Source organism: Myotis lucifugus, unplaced genomic scaffold (genome assembly GCF_000147115.1).
Source record: "Myotis lucifugus unplaced genomic scaffold, Myoluc2.0 scaffold_255, whole genome shotgun sequence".
Classification (NCBI taxonomy): Eukaryota; Metazoa; Chordata; class Mammalia; order Chiroptera; family Vespertilionidae; genus Myotis; species Myotis lucifugus.
Genome location: NW_005871303.1, coordinates 1,940,816 through 1,958,639, shown reverse-complemented (window position 1 = coordinate 1,958,639; position 17,824 = coordinate 1,940,816). Strand labels below are relative to the sequence as shown.

The following is a 17,824-nucleotide window of genomic DNA, read 5'->3' as shown; positions in this document are numbered from 1 at the left end:
TAAAAAATTTCACAGAAGGATTGAGATAAAGTGAAACCTCCAAAGAAAAGTAGGAATCAAAAGCCAAAGAGATGCCCTAACCGGTTTGGCTCAGTGGATAGAGCGTCGGCCTGCGGACTCAAGGGTCCCAGGTTCAATTCCGGTCAAGGGCATGTACCTTGGTTGCGGGCACATCCCCAGTGGGGGGTGTGCAGGAGGCAGCTGATCGATGTTTCTAACTCTCTATCCCTCTCCCTTCCTCTCTGTAAAAAATCAATAAAATATATTTTTTTTTAAAAAAGAGCTTTGAGCTGGCATCATGCTTATTAGCCAGCACCTTAAATATTTAAAAAAAAAAAAAAAAAAGCCAAAGAGATGAAAAAATAAGGATAATAACTCGATAACACTGTCCAGAACTATAGCTCCCAGGTTAACTGTCTCCATAAAATGCCCACACGGTGAAGGAAGCCTGCCCTTCCAACTGTACAGTTTTAGAACACTGGTGGTGAAAAGAAGATCCTGTACTATTTCGGGGAGAAAAAAAAGCAAAGAAAACAAATCAGCTTCCATATAAAATTCTGATTCTCAACAGCCATGAAGACAACGGAACAATGAGTGAGTTTCAGCCTAAAATTCATTCAGTTCTATGCTCCGTCAGATTATTAATGAAGTGGGAAAGTCAGGGGGTGGGCGGGCGGGGGATCACATTTTCATTCAACAAGATCTTTAAACGTCTACCTTCCGTGTCCCCTTTCTCAGGAGGCGATTGCCCGCCGTGCTCCAAGGCAGTGAGCGAGTGACTCAGGACAGAGGACCTGGGGCCAGGAAGCAGGAGAGGGCAAAGGGCATGGCCAGTGGTGGCCCAGGAAGACCCAGGGAGCTGAGGTCAGAGGGCCCTGGAGGACTGTCCCCAGGTGAACCCGGGCTGAGCCATGAGCTAAGAGGTCTGAGCCCATGCGACATCGCATCGCGAAGCACTTTAAAGGACTGTGAAGAGAAGAAAAGCGGAAAAATGGTGCAAGAAGAAAAATGTAACTGGAGCGTTCTCTTTGGCTCAGCAGCAGACGACAAACAATACATATGTTCGTAATGAAAATGCAGCAGACAGGATGTAAGTAAGTGAAACCTCAATGATAGGAAGAGGAAGTGGCAGACAACATCTGAAAACGATACGTGAGCAGGGAAGGAAGGAAGGAAGGGATGGAGGCGCTGGGCAGGCCCGAGACCACGTGGAGAGCCTCTGAGCTCTGAGCAGTTCGGCCTGGACCCGGCCAAGTCCACGTTGAAAGACGAAGGTTGGAAAGACACAGAGGGAGCTCTGTAGGGTGCTGAGCGGCGAAGGGAACGGCCCTGCCCATGGCATCCGCCTGTGAATGAATGGATTTCATCTGAGGAGTGCACATGTCACTTTTGGAATTTTTAAATACTTTTATTTCTTAAATAAAGAAGGTGGTGTTTCAGCCTTTTAGGAAAACCTTTACCATTACTTTCAATAAGAATATCAAGCACTCTAAAATCCTAGATCAAGTTTTAGTGTTAAGTAAGACACAATAACAATAATAAATATGATAGACTCCCCCCCATAACTCTGTCAACTCTAAAAGATATTATCCATGCTCGCTTCGGCAGCCCACATACTAAAATTGTGCGAGGGATTGATGGTGGTGGATACTGGAGTGCTCATTTGCCTGAAGTGGATAATTGTTCTCAAGATGTCAAGGCATGAGCCAACCAAGAGAGAAGGCCAAAACTTGCAAGACAGAGGAAGTATCAAGGACCAGGTGAACTGTGTCCAGGAAAACAGTGAAGAAGAAGGCAAAGAGGAATGAACAACCTAATTGTTAAGAAAGACATCTTAAAATACATAAAAGTAAATAAAGGTTTCGTCCTATTTCAATGCCAGTGCAAGCCACTCTCAGAGCTTTGTTGGTGAGAAACCTCGTCCCACCCCACGGCGTTGCCACGCCCACTCTCAGTTTGGTTTTCACAAATCTGTACAGGCTGCCCTATCCATTTCCATCCTCGGCACAGAGTCAACTGGCCCAAAAGAAAACAAATTAGCTTCCATATAAAATACTGATTCCTAACAGCAATGAAGACATGTGCTGAGGAATGAGTGAGTGAATGAATGAATGAATGAATGGATGAATGAATGAATTCAGGAGTAGCCAAAGAATGAGCACCTTGCTGGAGTTTTTTTCTGAGGTTTTGTAAAATGTAAATGCTGCTTTGTTGTAGAAGATAGATATAGCTCACATGCTAATTCACAGGGAAGAGGCATTTGACAGAAAAATGTTAAACCACAAAGACAGTGCAAAGGGAGGGATCTGTTTTGCATGCTGCTTGCTGAACACCTAGAAGGTACTACCACCCCAGGAACCCCACGGGGGGTGGGGTAGGGGGCATCACCCTCACAAGTTCCTACAGCCCCAGCACCCCCACCAGAAATGCAGAGATCAAGACCCTCCCAAACCAAGGGGCGCTTCCTGCCTGTCGGGGGCGAATCACAGGCCCGGAGGACAGTGAAGACACAGCTCCCACTGTTCGGAGCCTCTGAGCATACGAGCCCCAGCAGGATAGACTCATGTTCAACTCTCAAGTCCAAGGCTGCAACAACAGCACAGAGAGAGAGAGAGGAGGCTAGTTTCCCTCAACATCGCCTGGAGGGTAGGTGCCGCCTGACCTGAGTGGAAAGAGCTGGAAGTCCCGTGTGCCTTGGCACTGGCCCAGGCACGTGGATACACTGGGGGAGAAGACAGACAAAGATCTCAAACCTTAGGAGCCTGCAATACAGAGGGGAAAGCCAACCATCAGAAGATGAATAAAGAAATTATACAAGAGACCAGATAAATCAGGAAGTGCTAAGGAGAGAGCCGGGTGGATGAACCTAGAAAAAGAACGGCAAACCAACCAGTATGGGTCCCATTCAAAGTAATGGAGGCAAAAGTGAGGTTCCCGTGATCCCACAACCGCCTCAGTTCACTGTAGAGATGAACCCTCACCAAACTCCAGATGCCGTCAGTCTGATTGTGAAACTCAGTTGGGCCGACTTCTCCCCGTGCTGAGGTCCTCCTCCGCTTTTCTAAATTAGTGACTTGGAACTTACTCGAGGTTTTACTTCCCCTGCAGCCAGACACACTAGCGACTTCCCAGGCCCTGGAGTGGGAGACCGGTCTGCATCCTGGCTGTCCGCAGCTCTGTCCGCACCACACTGGCGGCCGTGGGCAAGCCGCTGCGTCACCTTCCAACCACAGCCCCTGGGAGGAGGGGAGTCGCCCTGAGGCTCATGCAGACAGGTGTGGACGCCTGATGCTTCCCCTTCCAGGACCGCCCGCCTCCTCAGGCAGCCGACAGCGAGGCAGCATTCACTGCACTGGAGCAATCACCAGGCACATTCCAGGCGGAAAGACACAAACCTTCAAGGACTCATAGTCTAGGGGGTGTGCAGGGGGGGCCGAGAGGGGCTGCCGGATTCTGGAAGCTCTGTCTGTAGGATGTGGATGGGCTAATGCAACCTACCACATGGCTTTCCAGTGTTCACCTCCGTGCCCAGGTTCTCCAGGTGTGGCCCCGCCCGCCCGCCAGCCTCCAGGACGGTAGAGCCAGGCCAAAGAGCACAGCAGAGCATGACCGTCAGCCATCTGGTCTACCTTCACTCTCCTCTCCAGGAATTCCTCCCCACATGCTGCCCCCTCCTCCAGGAACACGACCCCAGCCCCAAACTCCACTTCCCTGTCATGTTGGCTTAAAAGTCACTTCCCCTGGGGGCTTCCCAGACTGCCGTGGCCTGTGCTCCCAGAACCTGCACTTCCCTTTCCAGGCTCACTTGCAGAGGCTTAACAAGCGCCTTCCCTTCCCAGCGCCCGTTCCCCAGTGAAGCTCATCTGTCTTGTCCCTGTGTGTCTCTCGTGCTTTTCTCAAGGCCTGGCCCTGAGCAGGCACTCCACAAAGATCGGTGAGCTCAGCCGAACTGAAGGACACACCAGCATGGTCTGCAGGGAAAACGATGGGGTGGCCTCGGGGCGCTGGTCCAAGTGTCAGCTTGGCCAAAAAGGAACCTCAACTTCTTGGTTTGCCCAGGGATGGGTGGGCTGGCCAACCTCCAGGCCCCTCTCACCTCCAACACAGAAAGAGCAGGCAGAGGGGTGGGCGTCTGTTTCTCTGTTTGACTCTGAGCTAGGGTTTCAGGTGATGCCGGACAAATCAACGGCACAATCCAGCATTTATGCGAGGTTGTCCCTGGGCGCCGGGGGCACTCCTGCCTGCAAGGCTGCAGCCAGCACCCTAGCTTTCCGAGGCAGGCCCTCTCTCCTGCTCTCTGAGGCCATTCACCACCCAGGAGGCTCAGGCAGAGCCATCCAGGGAATAGAAGCTGACAAAAGTACATGCCCATAGCCGTGTCCCGGATGGCTTTCTAGGCCGACTCAGGCAATTCAAGCTCCAGGGATGCTACCTCAGAACCCATCCTTGCCCCTCAGAGAGGAAGGCCACCCGCTCCGTCGTGGGGAAAGTGTGTCTGAGTCCAGAAGAGCCTCTGAGTAAACCAATGGCCATTTCCCAGGCTGTGGCCTGCAAACACGTGATGACTGCTGGATTCCAGCTTTTGGAGACAGATGTGCAATAACTGGCAGCCCACCAGCCACATCTGCCCGTGGATGTGTTTTGTTTGGCAGGCAAGGTTTTACTTTTTTTTTTTAATTCTACAATATTGGACGGTTCACATCAAATTCCAAATGTTTAGCTTCTCTGGAGAAACAGGCAGCACCGGGCTGAAGACGAGAGAAATGCCTTAGGAAGAAAGGCCCCTGGGTGTCTGGGAGCAAGGGTGGGCAAGTGAAGACCCAAGTGGGCAGAACCTGAAGCAGGGGAAGCCCAGGAGCCACAGATCCCAAAGTGTTCACTGCCAAAGTCAGCTCAGCAGCCAGCTGCAGCTCCTGGAGCCAGGGCAGCTGCCCCCTGATGGCCCCAGGCCCCACCACTCCCTACAGCCTCACACCAAAAGCCTCCCTCATGTACATTACTTCCTGGACCCTGTAAGCATTTAGCTGGTAGCCTCTTAGAAATACAGTCCAAAAAAAAAGAAAAAGAAATAGACAGTCACAGGCCTCATAAACACCCCCAATCCACAGGCCTCCTTCCCCATAATCTCCTCCTCCTCCCCTTATACCACTTTCAATGGTAAAAATACTGGCTGACATTGGAATGAAAGGCTACTGCCTGCAAAGAGCACATATCTACCCAGAACAGTCAGAAACGTTTTATGTGGGATGCCTGCCAACTACAGGATGTTTCATAAAGATGTAGTGAATAATTGACAATCCATCCGAGACACACTGCTTTCATCGTCACATCTGCTTGTCATTTTACTACGTCTGTACAAAACGCCGACATGTCAAACACAGGGGAGCAGCCACATAACTTATTCACAAAGAAAAAAATCGTACGTGGTGATGAACTCTGACAAATCGTTATTTTTTCTTTAAGTATTTGTCCATTTGCACAGCTCCATTTAAACAAGGATTGGCACCCTCTTTTTAAATTTCTGAATATTTGAGTAACACAGGATACCTGATCTGAAGCTTAAATCTTCCCCCTAATCCAATAGGGATCAGATGTCCTTAGGCAATTTCACAATATATTGGGAAAGGCAGCTGTAAGTTTGTAAGGACAGAAAAAACATTATGGAGAATATAATTACAAAGTGGAAGAAATACCTGCTTCTTATCTTGTGTTTTCTTAAAATCTTCACATGCTAACCAAAATAAAACATTTTCTTCACTGAATTCCTTTTTTAAAAATTCCTATGGATACAGAGAAAAAAAGAATGCATAAAACAGTATTCTATTTTAAAAAACAAACAAACATTTCCCTTCAAGGGTTGATTTGGTAAAATCCAAAACATGAGCATGAAAAGTCCACCCTGAAAAACAAAGCTTTTGTTTAATGTTAAAGCTAGAATTTCATCTGCATTTGAACGTAATGGCTTTGACATTGTAAGGAAGAGTAAAAATGAAGCAAGCATCTCCTCACAATTCTAAGCTAACAATAAATTACCAGAAAGTAAATTAAAGTGGAAGATATATTGGTTCCTTCCAGACAATGTTTAAACAAAGTACATTCCTCTAAAATCAGGCCCATTTTTTAAACAAAACAAAAGAAAATACATTAAGCATGTCCAAAAAGGTCATGGTGAAAACTATTTTAAGTTGGAGGTGTATATATTTCTCTTTTGGCAGATATTGGGGATTCGTGGCACAGAAAAGTGTCCTCCATGAGATCTAGACCAAGTTCACAGTGGCCTGGTGTCCAGGAATATTAGTAGCCCTGACTGCCACCCCCTCCTAAGACCCCAGACTTAAGGACAGACTCCGGTGGAACTCGGGCAGATACAGGGTACTCTTCAAATTCACACAATCTTCTCTTGACACCTGGGGTTACCGGTGGCCAAAAAAGTTATTTCTAGGCAGCACTGATGCTTCCCCATCCATCAGCTTCCTCTTGAAGTTCAACTTCACTTTGCCAGCTGTTGTCTTGCCTGTCTCACCCTGTTAATAATCCCAACACACAAAAGAACAACTCCTCTCATCAGAAAGATGCAGACCGTCCCTCCCAGGTATCACAGAGCTGGACATTCTTTGTAGATCCTGTCAATGAACATGGTATGTCTTCCCCATTGTCCCACCCGCTCCCATTCAGCTATATGAAACCCAGAAACGCCCTGTGCATGGCCCTCGCTGCTGGTCCATGACTACCCATGACTTTCCATGTTGGCATCGACAGGTGAGAAGTTCTTATTCTTGGGTTGGGACAGTGTTAAAAACTGGCCTGTGCTTCCCCACACACCCATCTAAACCTCAATGAAAAAGGCAAACCCGAAATCTCTTCACGCCTTCCGGGTCTTCGAGCAGATTCTCCAGGGAGGCCGCCCACTTGGCTGTGCTCTTGGGGTTCTGATGGCTGCTGCTGGAACTCCCATCACTGTCGTGGATGTCTGCAAAGCAAAGTGTAGACTGTGTGTGTGACCCATGGATACTATCATTTAGAAATATCTGCATATCATCACCGTTGTGGCTAACAGATTCTAAGTTAGGTGCCAGAATCTACTCTAGGCACTTAACCCGGTGAACTCACTCTAGCCCTGACAATATGAAGGAGGCGCTACCGTTCCCTCCATTGTACAGACGAGGAAAACTGAGGCTCAGAGCGATGAAGAGACTTGTCATTTCCTGACATTCCCCTTACATCCTTCCCCCACCCATGTGTCCACCGGCCAAACGCAGGAAGCCCGCAAGTCTCACCCTCCCAGGCACCTGGGCTCAATAGAGACTCCTTCCCCATTACACTTTCTGTCTTATAATGATCATGTTGAGCTGTTTCTATTGGCTTAACGGACTCTTTCTCATCTGAAAGCTCCTGTGTATCTCTATATTGTGTCTCCAGCATGTAGCTCATTGCCTGGCACACAAATAACAGTATGTACCAGGGCCGGGGCTAGGCTGGGGCAAAGGAGGCCCTGCCACAGGTGCAAAGTTTAAAGGAGCTGCCAAAACACTCGGGCATCAAGATAAATGATATTTTCATGCAATATTTTGAAAAAAATGAATGCAAAACATTCCATAATGAGCAAAATACCAACATTGAAAATAAAGGCGGGGTCGTTATTACTGATTTTTCCTTTTTCCCCAGGCTCCAGCATGGCTCGGCATCACGCTATTAACCACGTGCACGGACCGCAGGACTGAATGACTCTTTGTACCCGCCCATCTGCTGCCCTCTCTCACTCCAGACACCTCAAAAGCCCCTTGACTGAGGGGTGGGGCACAGGGGATCTCCAACTCGCACACTGTAGCTACTTGCCTGAAGGAGGAAGTGACACCACAAACACGTCTCCGTCTACAGGATCCGGCCCCCTCCTGGAGTCGAGGGAAACCGTGGAATGTACTGGGATGAGCCCGGGTTTCACACCCAGTTTGGCCAATTCAAACTGTGCGACCAAGGAATACAGACAACCCCCCTGTGGCTCCGGTTCCCCAAAGGATTAAAAGAGGAAGGGGCACCTGAAGCTCACAGTGGGCTCCCAACAAATGTCAGTTCCTCTCTCCCCTTCCTTAAAATAATGTATCGAGTGAACTATTTTTGTAGCTAATACTTTTTTCTCCGTTGCCTTTTTTTTTTTCCTTTCAAAGTAGAGACATGTTTCTACAAAGAAAAGTTTGAATCTGGGAGGAAATCAGCTTTTAATGAAGAAATCGGCCAAATTGGGGGGAACGCTTTGTAAAGTATAGGATTGTCTAACCACTCTGCTGTACACCTGAAACTAATACAGAATAATGTTGAACGTGAACTATAATTGAAAAATAAATAACAAATCAGCCAAGCAAATGACTTGAAAAGGATAAATGAAAGAGCCTTATAAATGCTGACCTGTGAATAACTAGGGTGTTTGGGGAGGAAAGTTGTATCAGAATACATTGGACTTAGCAGTCATTCAGCTTCCGTGACCTCTCGTGTTCTACTGGGGGTCAACACACGCTTTACTTTCTCAAGCAGCCGAGGCTCTGTCCCCCAGCAGCTGGGGAAACTACCAGGATTTTAGACAGCCTCGGGCTGACTTGGGTTAAATTAGGCGGAAGCCAGGACCCCCACGGAAGGCTGTGTTTCGATACGCACTGGTGATGGAGTGCGGGACGGGAACGATTTGGGACAAATCCATTCCTTTAATGGAGAAGCGAACTCATGCGAGCACATCACAAATGGATCTGACGCCTCTCTCAAGTGAATCTTCAGTTCTCGGCTGTTACATTAGTTTCCTGCACTCCCTGCAAAGGCTAGCTGGCGTGGCAAGCCGCGGAACACGGAGCTTCTTCCCAGCGAAGTGTAAATCAAATTAAACGATCGTTGTGATCAGACATTTCTGCAACAGCGTTCGTTCTGCCGGGCACCTCACTAATTTACTCTTCTGTCCCTGACCCGGAGGACGCAGCTGGTCAGCTGACTCCATTTCCCCAGCAGAGCCCCTCTTGAGTAAATAAATGCAGAGACACAAGCTGGCGGCTCCAGGAACAACCTCAGGCGGCTGGGCGTGTCTCTCCCTGTTGCAGAACCACCGGTTGGGCCCTGCGTTTTCAACCCTGACCTCAAAGGATTCCAAAACTCTTGACATTCTTTTCCATCATAAACCAAACCACCATTTGGGTTTTCACTGACGTGCTATCATGCAAATGCACACAGTCGGTGGAGTCCCATTCACCTACAAGAGTGCTGCGGTTGACGGAGAGGTGAGGCAGCTGTCCGCACCCCTGGACAGCTGGTACCGCCCCCTCGCCCTCTAGTCCATATTCTAGCCCTTTTGCATGTTAGGTTTCCGCAACAGCTTTCATTTGAACAAAAGGTTTTATAATTCAGAACCCACTCATGGAATCCAGGCGCCTTATTCTACAGAGCCTGGGAAATACAGGTGCAAAGGGTACATGTCCTAGGAGAGGTGACCCAGCTAAGGAACGGCTGGAGGGAACCTGATTGTCTTTCGATTTGATTCAGGCTCTGGGTTATGCCTTCTTTCCTATAATCCTTCTTGACTGGTATTAATATAGATCGATCGATCGATCTGGACAGATCAGCATTTGCAAACTCCATTTCCTGAACAGTGTCTCTCTTTTCCAAGCCGTTATCCCTGACCTCCGATGAGACTGAGCAGAGGTCCACTCCATTTGGCCTGCCCTAGAGACCACCCCCTAGCTCAGCATTTCCGTTTCTCGGGGTCTGTCCCCTGCTCAGCAGACGTCCGCTACTTTCTGGTGTAGGTAACTAAAGGCTTCCTAAGCCATCCCAGTTCACTCTAAATGTTACAGTCAACCCAATAATGCACAGGAGATAGAAATAACCTTTCTCCACCGCCGGCTGGTTTGCTCTCTGGACTTAAGGATAAAGCAAAACCCGGCTTCCCAACTCCTGGCACTTGGAGCCACAAAGGCCTGAGATTCCTCTCTCCTTCTTCGTTGATAAGTGTCCACTGGAGATGGATTCCACAGGGTGGGCTTGGAATGCACCGGAGGGAGAGAAGTTACACCTGTTTTCTTAAGAACCTCAAGCTAAGAAGGAGCTGTTGGTGACAACATCTGTTTTAAGTGTGTCCAGCTCTGTTTATTTTTTGTTGTTCTTTAGTTCAATTGTAGGACATTTTTGTAATGAAAAAAGAATGGTTTCTGTACCTCTTGGGCTCTTGAAGGCATTTTAGACCTTCAATTTTTGCAGACACAATACTTATTTTTCAGTAACTTTATTTTCAGATTAACCTGTCATTAGCTAATAATAAACACGTTGTTTACCATGTCCTAAGCTTTTCACATGGGTTAAGTCATTCTGTCCTACGGTGACTCTCTGATGTGGTTAATATTATTCCCACTTCCCAGGTGAGGAAACTGAGGCACCGTAACGTACAAGGCGGCCCAGCTAGGAAACGGAATCATGGTCAAGCCCAGACAGTCCTGCTCCAGAGTGCCTGCCCCTGAGCACCAGGCTGTACTATCATTTTTATCCTTGATGTCTGCTGATCGTCACACTCACAGAGGCCAGAACTTGACGGCCCTCAAGTGATGATCACAATTACACTGCGGGGAGAGGCCTGAGAAAACTGGGTAAGAGTCCAATTCCGCGCAGACAAAAACTCCCCTGAGACTGTGCCAGCACCACCTAACATGCAAACACATGTACGTACACTTTCCATCTACATTCATGCTGCTCTGTGTGGTTTCTGGCTTCAGTAAAAGCCACTGTGTCAAAGAGGGCGCGGCCTCCGGGTGCAGATGGCTGAGGCTGGGTGCTGGCAGCATATGGTGCCATGCATTATTCACAGCTGCCATGACGTCACCTCTACCAGAGACCTTCTCCGCACACCACTGCCCTGGAAATCCATATTCCAAAGGCATCTGGAACGCTCATCACAACCGAATGCTCACAGTAGGGATTCCTGCTGCTAGTCTGCAGGAAGGTCTGGGCCGTGATCCTGCATGGACAACTTCCCCAAGTCACATAATATTTTAGAAAAAAAAATCTCAAAATCCAGCGCCTTCAACAGCAGAGTCAACTTACACCCTCAAAGGGCCTGTCCCAATTACCCCTAAAACCCACAGCACATGAAAGAAAATAAACTAAACATTCAAGCCCAGGAAAAGACAGGAGGGTTAACCCTAAATTCTAAAGCGGTTTGGTGCCACACACACACACACACACACACACACACACACGCACACACACACACACACATTCACGTGCGCACACACACACACACATGTGCGCATACACCATACTCCTTTAAGATACTCAAGGGAAAGTACACACCTCACAAAACGTATTGAAACCCCAGATCACCTCCACCACATCAAACATGCTACATTTTTTTAAAAGTCACCCCGACTCCAGAGCAGCGAATGGGTTCATTAGGACCCGTGATCTACTGCTGCTCTGGAGAAACTGGGTCATGGAAACACTCTATCTTCTAAATATCACTTAAGCGTTTGTCAGCTCCAGTCTCTAGCTTCTGAGAATAATTACCCATCAGGCACGCAATTCCCTGGGCGGGGAGGTTAGCGTGAACTGCAATTAGCCGAAAAGAATAACAATAAAAAAGTGTGCAGTAATCATAATAGGAGCAAGCGTCAAAGAGCAGCGCGGGCAGTGTGCGGAGGGCTGGCTCGGCTCAGAAGCGGCATCGGCAGTTTCACAGGAGGCCCGAGGCCACCGAGAAAGCCTCGCGCTCAGGCTGTGCCTCCAAAGGCCACCTGTGCACCTGCCTGCACCCCACGCGGCCCCGGCCCCTCTCCGCCCTGCCAGCACCCAGGGGGGCGGGCGAACCGAGGGCACCTGCCACAGAGGCTGGGGGCCGTTCCTTACGTTCCATGCTCCGGGGTCCACCGGGGGAGGTCCGGGCAGCCCCAAACCCGCTGCCTTCTCAGAGGCGCTTCGTGTGAGACAGGCCGGGGCTGCAGGGCTCCCAAGCACCCTTGGGTCCGAAGGAAAAACAAACCTCAACATCCTCTTTTGAGTGGACTAAACAACAGATGGCCACTGGTTTTTAGTTTCTACCAGAGGGAAGGAAGTACGACGGCCGGGCTGTTATTTGTAGCCTCCCTGGAATCCTCACTCTCTAGGCAAAGGCCCAGAGAAAATAAACCTGCCCCCAGGAGCCCCGTCTCGGGGGTGAACGCGAAGACCCTGTCATGGTTTTCACTTTCCAGAAGCCCCCGGGCTTCCACCAGAACCAATATTTATTCATAAGGGGCCCTCGCTCTCCGGCTCTGTGTCACTCTCCCTCGCCCCCTACCTCGAGGCACATAAGTGACTTTCCCTCCAGTATCAGCCGGGTAGACTGCATTTGTTGAGAGTCAGAGCTGTGTCTGCCATTTGGGGGCAAGCAGAGAGGAGAATAACAGTTGTAAAATTAGCTGGCATTTCCCGAGCACTTACTAGATCCCATCGCAACTTCCCAACAACCCTTGGAGGTCGGGGGCACTGTTGGTCCATTTTACAGATGAGGAAACTGAGGCACAAAGAAGTGAAATAACTTGCTCCCAAGGAGCAGGCAAGGAAGCAGACGAGTTAGGATCCAACCTGAGGCTGTCTGGCTGGAGAGCCTGGAAAGGAAGGGGCTGTGAAAGACGTAAAAAATGAAAGGCAGGCCCCCTTTTCTCACAGAACTGAAAATTAATTGAGAAGTTGAGACCAGGAGTTCCCCAGTGGCCATCTGCCGGCAGTGCCACAGGCAGGCATGAAGTTTTCCTCACTGGTCCATGAAGAAATGAGAAGAAGAATAACACGTGAGCCCTGGCTGGTTTTGCTCAGTGGTCTAATGATGGATCATGGATTCGATTCCGGATCAAGGGTACATGCCTTGGTTTGCAGGTTCAATCCCCGGCCCTGGTCAGGGATCGTGCAGGAGGCAACCAATCGATATGTCTCTCTCATATCGATGTTTCTCTCCCCCCGGCCCCTCTCTAAAAATCAATGGAAAGAATATCCTCGGGTAAGAATCAAAAAAAAAAGAAAAGAAAAGAAAAGAAAAAGAAAAACCAAGTAAGCTGTGTGGACGGAGGAAAGACAGTCTGGGATTTTGGTGGGTTTTCCTTTTTTAATAGAAGATAACATTTATGTACATGGTGCAAAATTCCAGGGCTACCGGAGGGAGGACAGCAGGGCAGGTCTTCCTCTCCTCCACCCAGGGCCTTTCAGTAGAAGATTCTTGTGTAGCACAATAGTTCTCTACATGAGATTATATCTTTCCTACTATCTGGGGAGTTAAGGCATCCTGGCATTTGTGGAATGATAAAGATGGTTGATGATGGCGTTGCTTTTAACGTCCCATCTGGAGAAAGGAAGAAAGTTAAAAAAAAAAAGAAAGAAAGAAAGAAAAGAAAGAAGGGAGGGAGGGAGGCAGGAAAGGAAAAAGTCATCTCCATCTTCATTCTCTAAATACATATCTAGTTTTTAATATATTTATGATTTCAGAGAGGAAGGGAGAGGGAGAGAGACATAGAAACATCAATGATGAGAGAGAATCATGGATCGGCTGCCTCCTGCATGTCCCGCCCTGGGGATCGAGCCCACAACCCAGGCATGTGCCCTGACCAGGAATCGAAGTGTGACCTCCTGGTTCATAGGTCGACGCTCAACCACTGAGCCACAATGGCCGGGTTAAATATATTTTAATGAGATGACTAAATAGATATTGTGTGAGGGAGCTCTGGAGGTGGGTCACAGATCTGAGGTCCCTGCTCTGTCCCTTTGGAAATGGGCAGCTCCGGACAAGTCCCTGCCCCGGGGCCTCTGCAGCTGCCCAGGGAAAGCTGCCATGGACAGGCTGTGTTTCAGGGAGAGAGGGGTGGGGGCGGCAGGAGGCCTGGAAGAGCAGGTTTGCCAGACAGGGGACACCCTCAGGAGCAAAGGCACCGAGGTGGGAATGTCTAGCCACCCAGGGGCAAAGCTGGGAGGGGGGAATGGAACTGGGCAGGCCCGATTAGGGGTCCCTGAGCACCCCGCAGAGGAGAGAGAAAAGCTGACCCACACGCAGGGCCCTTGAGAGATGGGAACTTGCTTGGAAGGGCAATTTGTCTCCGGAAGTCTGCAAGGGGCTGTTTCAGCCCAGTGGACGCCTCCTGACAGTCCTTATCGAGGAGCTGCCGCTGTCCCCGGCCGGGGCCCCTCAGCCCCCACAGCCACCGCTGGGGCAGCTGTCGGGGAGAGCTATCTGGGGGAAGCAGAAGAAGCTGGTGAGAGTAAATTTAGTAAAATTTAAACAGCAAGTTCCCAGAGCCCAGTGGGGGGAAGGGGCCTGGGGATTACTCAGCCACAGGAGGGAAGTGACTCAGTTCACCCAGGAAATGGGCACCTGTCCGGGTTTCCAAAATTCCTAACAGTGAGGAAAGGAGACCGCCGCTCACTGCTAAGTCAGTGAAAATCCATAAAGCACCATGAGCTCCTCCACCCACCGTCCACAGGCCGCCCTGGGTGGTGCTCCGAGCTGGCACCGGGACTCCACTGGCTGTGCGCTGACCACGCCCGAATCAACAACGCCCCTGAGCCCAGCCCAGCCTCTCTGTGTCCCTGCTCCACGCTCCCTGGACCCCAAGACCAGGGCCAGGGCCGTGCTGCAGGGAGAGTGTCCCAGGCGCCAAGACTGCTCTGCTGCTGGGTTGTTAAAACAAAGACATTAAAATTGCTATGTCAACTGTCCTCTTTAAATAAAAACTTAAGCCCAGCAATAAATCTGAATCTGGGCCCAAAAGTTTAATGGGATAATGCATAACAGGACCGGGGGAGGGCTGAGAGGCCTGGCTGGCAGATGGGGATTCCCCCGCCCCCGGTCTTCCCCCCCCTCCCAGGGCCTCGGTCAGGTCACAGGACTGTGGCTTTGGCCTTGGCTTTGCTTTTCAACTAAGCAGCATCACAGTTGCCATCAATAGTGCAGGTGGCTGCCGGGGGACAGGGTGGGTGGGCAGGATCCTTCAGGGGGTCTTCACACTTTCAGGGACATGAGAAGCACCTGGAGGGCTGCGGTCCCCAGGACTGCACGGAAGGGTCTGGAGAGAGCTCCTTCCCCCTCTGCCCCCATGTGGTTGTTGAACACGTTTTGAGGAACCTCAGGAAGGAGAATAAGGGAATCCCACTTGAAACCTTGGAATTAGGGGCTGGGAATACCAAACCCTCCAGTGTCTTCGATTAAAGACAGTGTCTTCGATTCCCGTCAAGGGCACATGCCCAGGTTGCGGGCTTGATCCCCAGTGTGGGGCGTGCAGGAGGCAGCTGATCAATGATTCTTTCTCATCACTGATGTTTCTATCTCTCTCTCCCTCTCCCTTCCTCTCTGAAATCAATAAAAATATTTTTTTTTAATTTTAAAAAAGAATCACACACACACACAATTAATACAGGGTCCTGTGGATCACGTGGCTAGCTTCAAGTACCTTTGTCTCGGGGCCCACAACATCCCTTTCTCACTGGCTCCTTCTTTTGCTGGATGAGACCAAACTGGCAGGACCTAATTTGTCCTTTCCCATGGGGGGGTGGGCACTTTAAACCTAAAAAGCATAAGGAAATCAGGCCCTTGGATGCCAGGCATCCAATACCAAATCATGATTTTTTAGCTACTGATCTCTCTACCAGCGACCTAACCACATTTCATCAGGCTTCAAATGCGTAGTCCTGAAAGTGGTACATCCCACTGGTGTCCCTAAAACTGCCCCCAACCTTTCTGGGGTGCAACCTGCCCACATGCAAGGGGAGAGACTTGATTGTTAGCATTTGCCCATTTCCATGATATAAATATCCAACAATAGCCCATTTCAAGGTAGGTATGGTTTAGCAACCAGCTCCCCAATTTCCCAACAATTTAGCAGTTGGCTCAGAGGTCAAGTAACTTGCTCAAAGTCACTAAATGATAATCAGGTGGGAGCCAGGAGTTTAACTCCAGAGTGCAGGCTCTGACTGCTGCTCCCCAGGTCTGTGAACATCCAGCAAGAGGGAATGGCTAAAATGAACTGCTTTGGCCCACGGTCCACACAACAATGTTTCCATGACCACTACCACTCATATAAGCGCCTTTCAATAACCCTGTGAGGTTCTACTTTAGTAGGGTTGTCCTGAATATTAAACGCAATGATCTGCATAACCAGACGAAGGGGAGATCAACTCCAGTTAAGTGCTCAAAAAGGGGAAATTCCCGGCCGGTGTCGCTCAGTGGTTGAGCAACGACCTATGAACCAAGAAGTCATGGTTGGATTCCTGGTCAAGGCCCATGCCTGGATTGTGGGCTAGATCCCCAGTTAGAGGCATGCAGGAGGCAGCCGATCAATGATCCGCTCTCATCATTGATGTTTCTCTCTCCCTCTCCCTCTCTGAAATCAATTTTTTTTTAAATATATTTTATTGATTTTTTACAGAGAGGAAGGGAGAGAGATAGATAGTTAGAAACATCGATGGGAGAGAAACATCGACCAGCTGCCTCCTGCACATCTCCCACGGGGGATGTGCCCGCAACCCAGGTACATGCCCTTGACCGGAATCGAACCCGGGACCTTTCAGTCCGCAGGCCGACGCTCTATCCACTGAGCCAAACTGGTCCTGGCAGAAATCAATTTTTTTTTAAAAAAAGATGTTTGTTTAAAAAAAAGGGGGGGTAGCTATGATTATTCCATTTTGTAGATCCTTATCTGCACAGACAGAAAGAGGTTCTCCAGCTCCTAAGTGGTGGACATAGGATTCAGGCCCCAGCCAGTCTGGATCCAGGCCACCCTCTAATCACAAGGCCCCTCATAAAGTGATATTAGGTGGAAAGAGGGTAGGGACCATGCACAGACTCTTCCTATGCAGAAGTCATTCTTGAGGTAGGAGGCAGCAGAAAAGCCTCTGAACTCCTGAGCCAGGCAAACCTGGCTTCTTCATCACCAACTAAGTTACCTAACAGCTCCTGCTTCAGTTCCCTGGGCTGCGAAGTGGCCCGGGACCATACGTATGGCACAGCGCTGTCCTAAAGGTGAAGGGACAGTTCAGAGCAGGGGGAACGCAGGCCTGGACCCACCGGAAGCACTCAAAGGGGCGTAGCTATTATTACGAACCAAAAGGTTGGAATCAAGGACATGGTTTCATCTTCACTGTGTGTGTGTGTGTGTCTGTGTGTGTTGTTTTGTTTTTGTCCTATCGGGTCGCCTCAAATTGTAGCTCAGGCTGGTCCAGAGTGACAGCCAAGACGAACCCTTGGTACCTGATGTCAGCGCTTCCCCGGCGCGAACGACAGAGGGGTCCTTCTCCACCCACCCTGATCGTCACGCTCCCTCGCGCCCCACATTCTGACCGCAAGGTTCGGGGCTGAGGGCGCAGGCAGCCCAGGCCCGGATGCCCAGTCGGATGCCCGCGGTCAGGTCGCGCCGCCTCGGGGCGCCCTGCGGGCATCCTCCGCACCAGCGCTCGCAGCGCCGACAGGCAACTCGGGCGCCCGGGGACCCGCGCGACGTTCTGCTCTCGGAAGCCAGAGCCCACACGGAATGCAAAGTTCGGGGGTGTTCTGCCTCTTCTCTCCGCCCCATCACTACCAAGAAGACTGCTGTGTTCCTTCCTGCAGCCGAACTTCCTCCCCCGGCGCCTCCGGGCTCTGCGCTCCCGCCGCGGCTGGAACCGCAGGAGCGCGGGACGCGCTGGGCGAAGAGGCTCGGGCGGCCGGGGGTTCTCGGGCGGGACGGCAGCGCCCAGCCGCGCCCAGAACCAGGGCGGGGAGGGGGAGGGATGCTCCGGGGCCTCCCTCCACGGCCCCGGGGGGGGGCCCCCAACCCCCCCGTCCGGCGGGCCCCGGGGCGCC

At 50.3% G+C, this 17,824-nt stretch overlaps 1 protein-coding gene across 2 annotated transcripts in view; it reads right to left on the bottom strand.

Annotated features, from left to right (window-relative positions):
* Positions 1 to 11,945, bottom strand: part of LOC102429731 (regulator of G-protein signaling 10) — a 27,416-nt gene extending 15,471 nt beyond the window's left edge. Inside the window, exons 1-3 of one of the 2 annotated variants that reach the window (XM_006099002.3) lie at positions 11,872 to 11,945; positions 6,852 to 6,970; positions 5,694 to 5,780 (exon numbers count right to left, since the gene is read on the bottom strand). In XM_006099002.3, coding sequence (XP_006099064.1) covers positions 5,694 to 5,780; positions 6,852 to 6,970; positions 11,872 to 11,878 — 213 coding nt within the window. In that variant the 5' untranslated portion in view covers positions 11,879 to 11,945. The remainder of the gene's footprint in view (positions 1 to 5,693; positions 5,781 to 6,851; positions 6,971 to 11,871) is intronic. The other variant, XM_023762668.1, reaches the window with a different exon arrangement.
* Between the last annotated feature and the right edge of the window lie 5,879 nt (positions 11,946 to 17,824).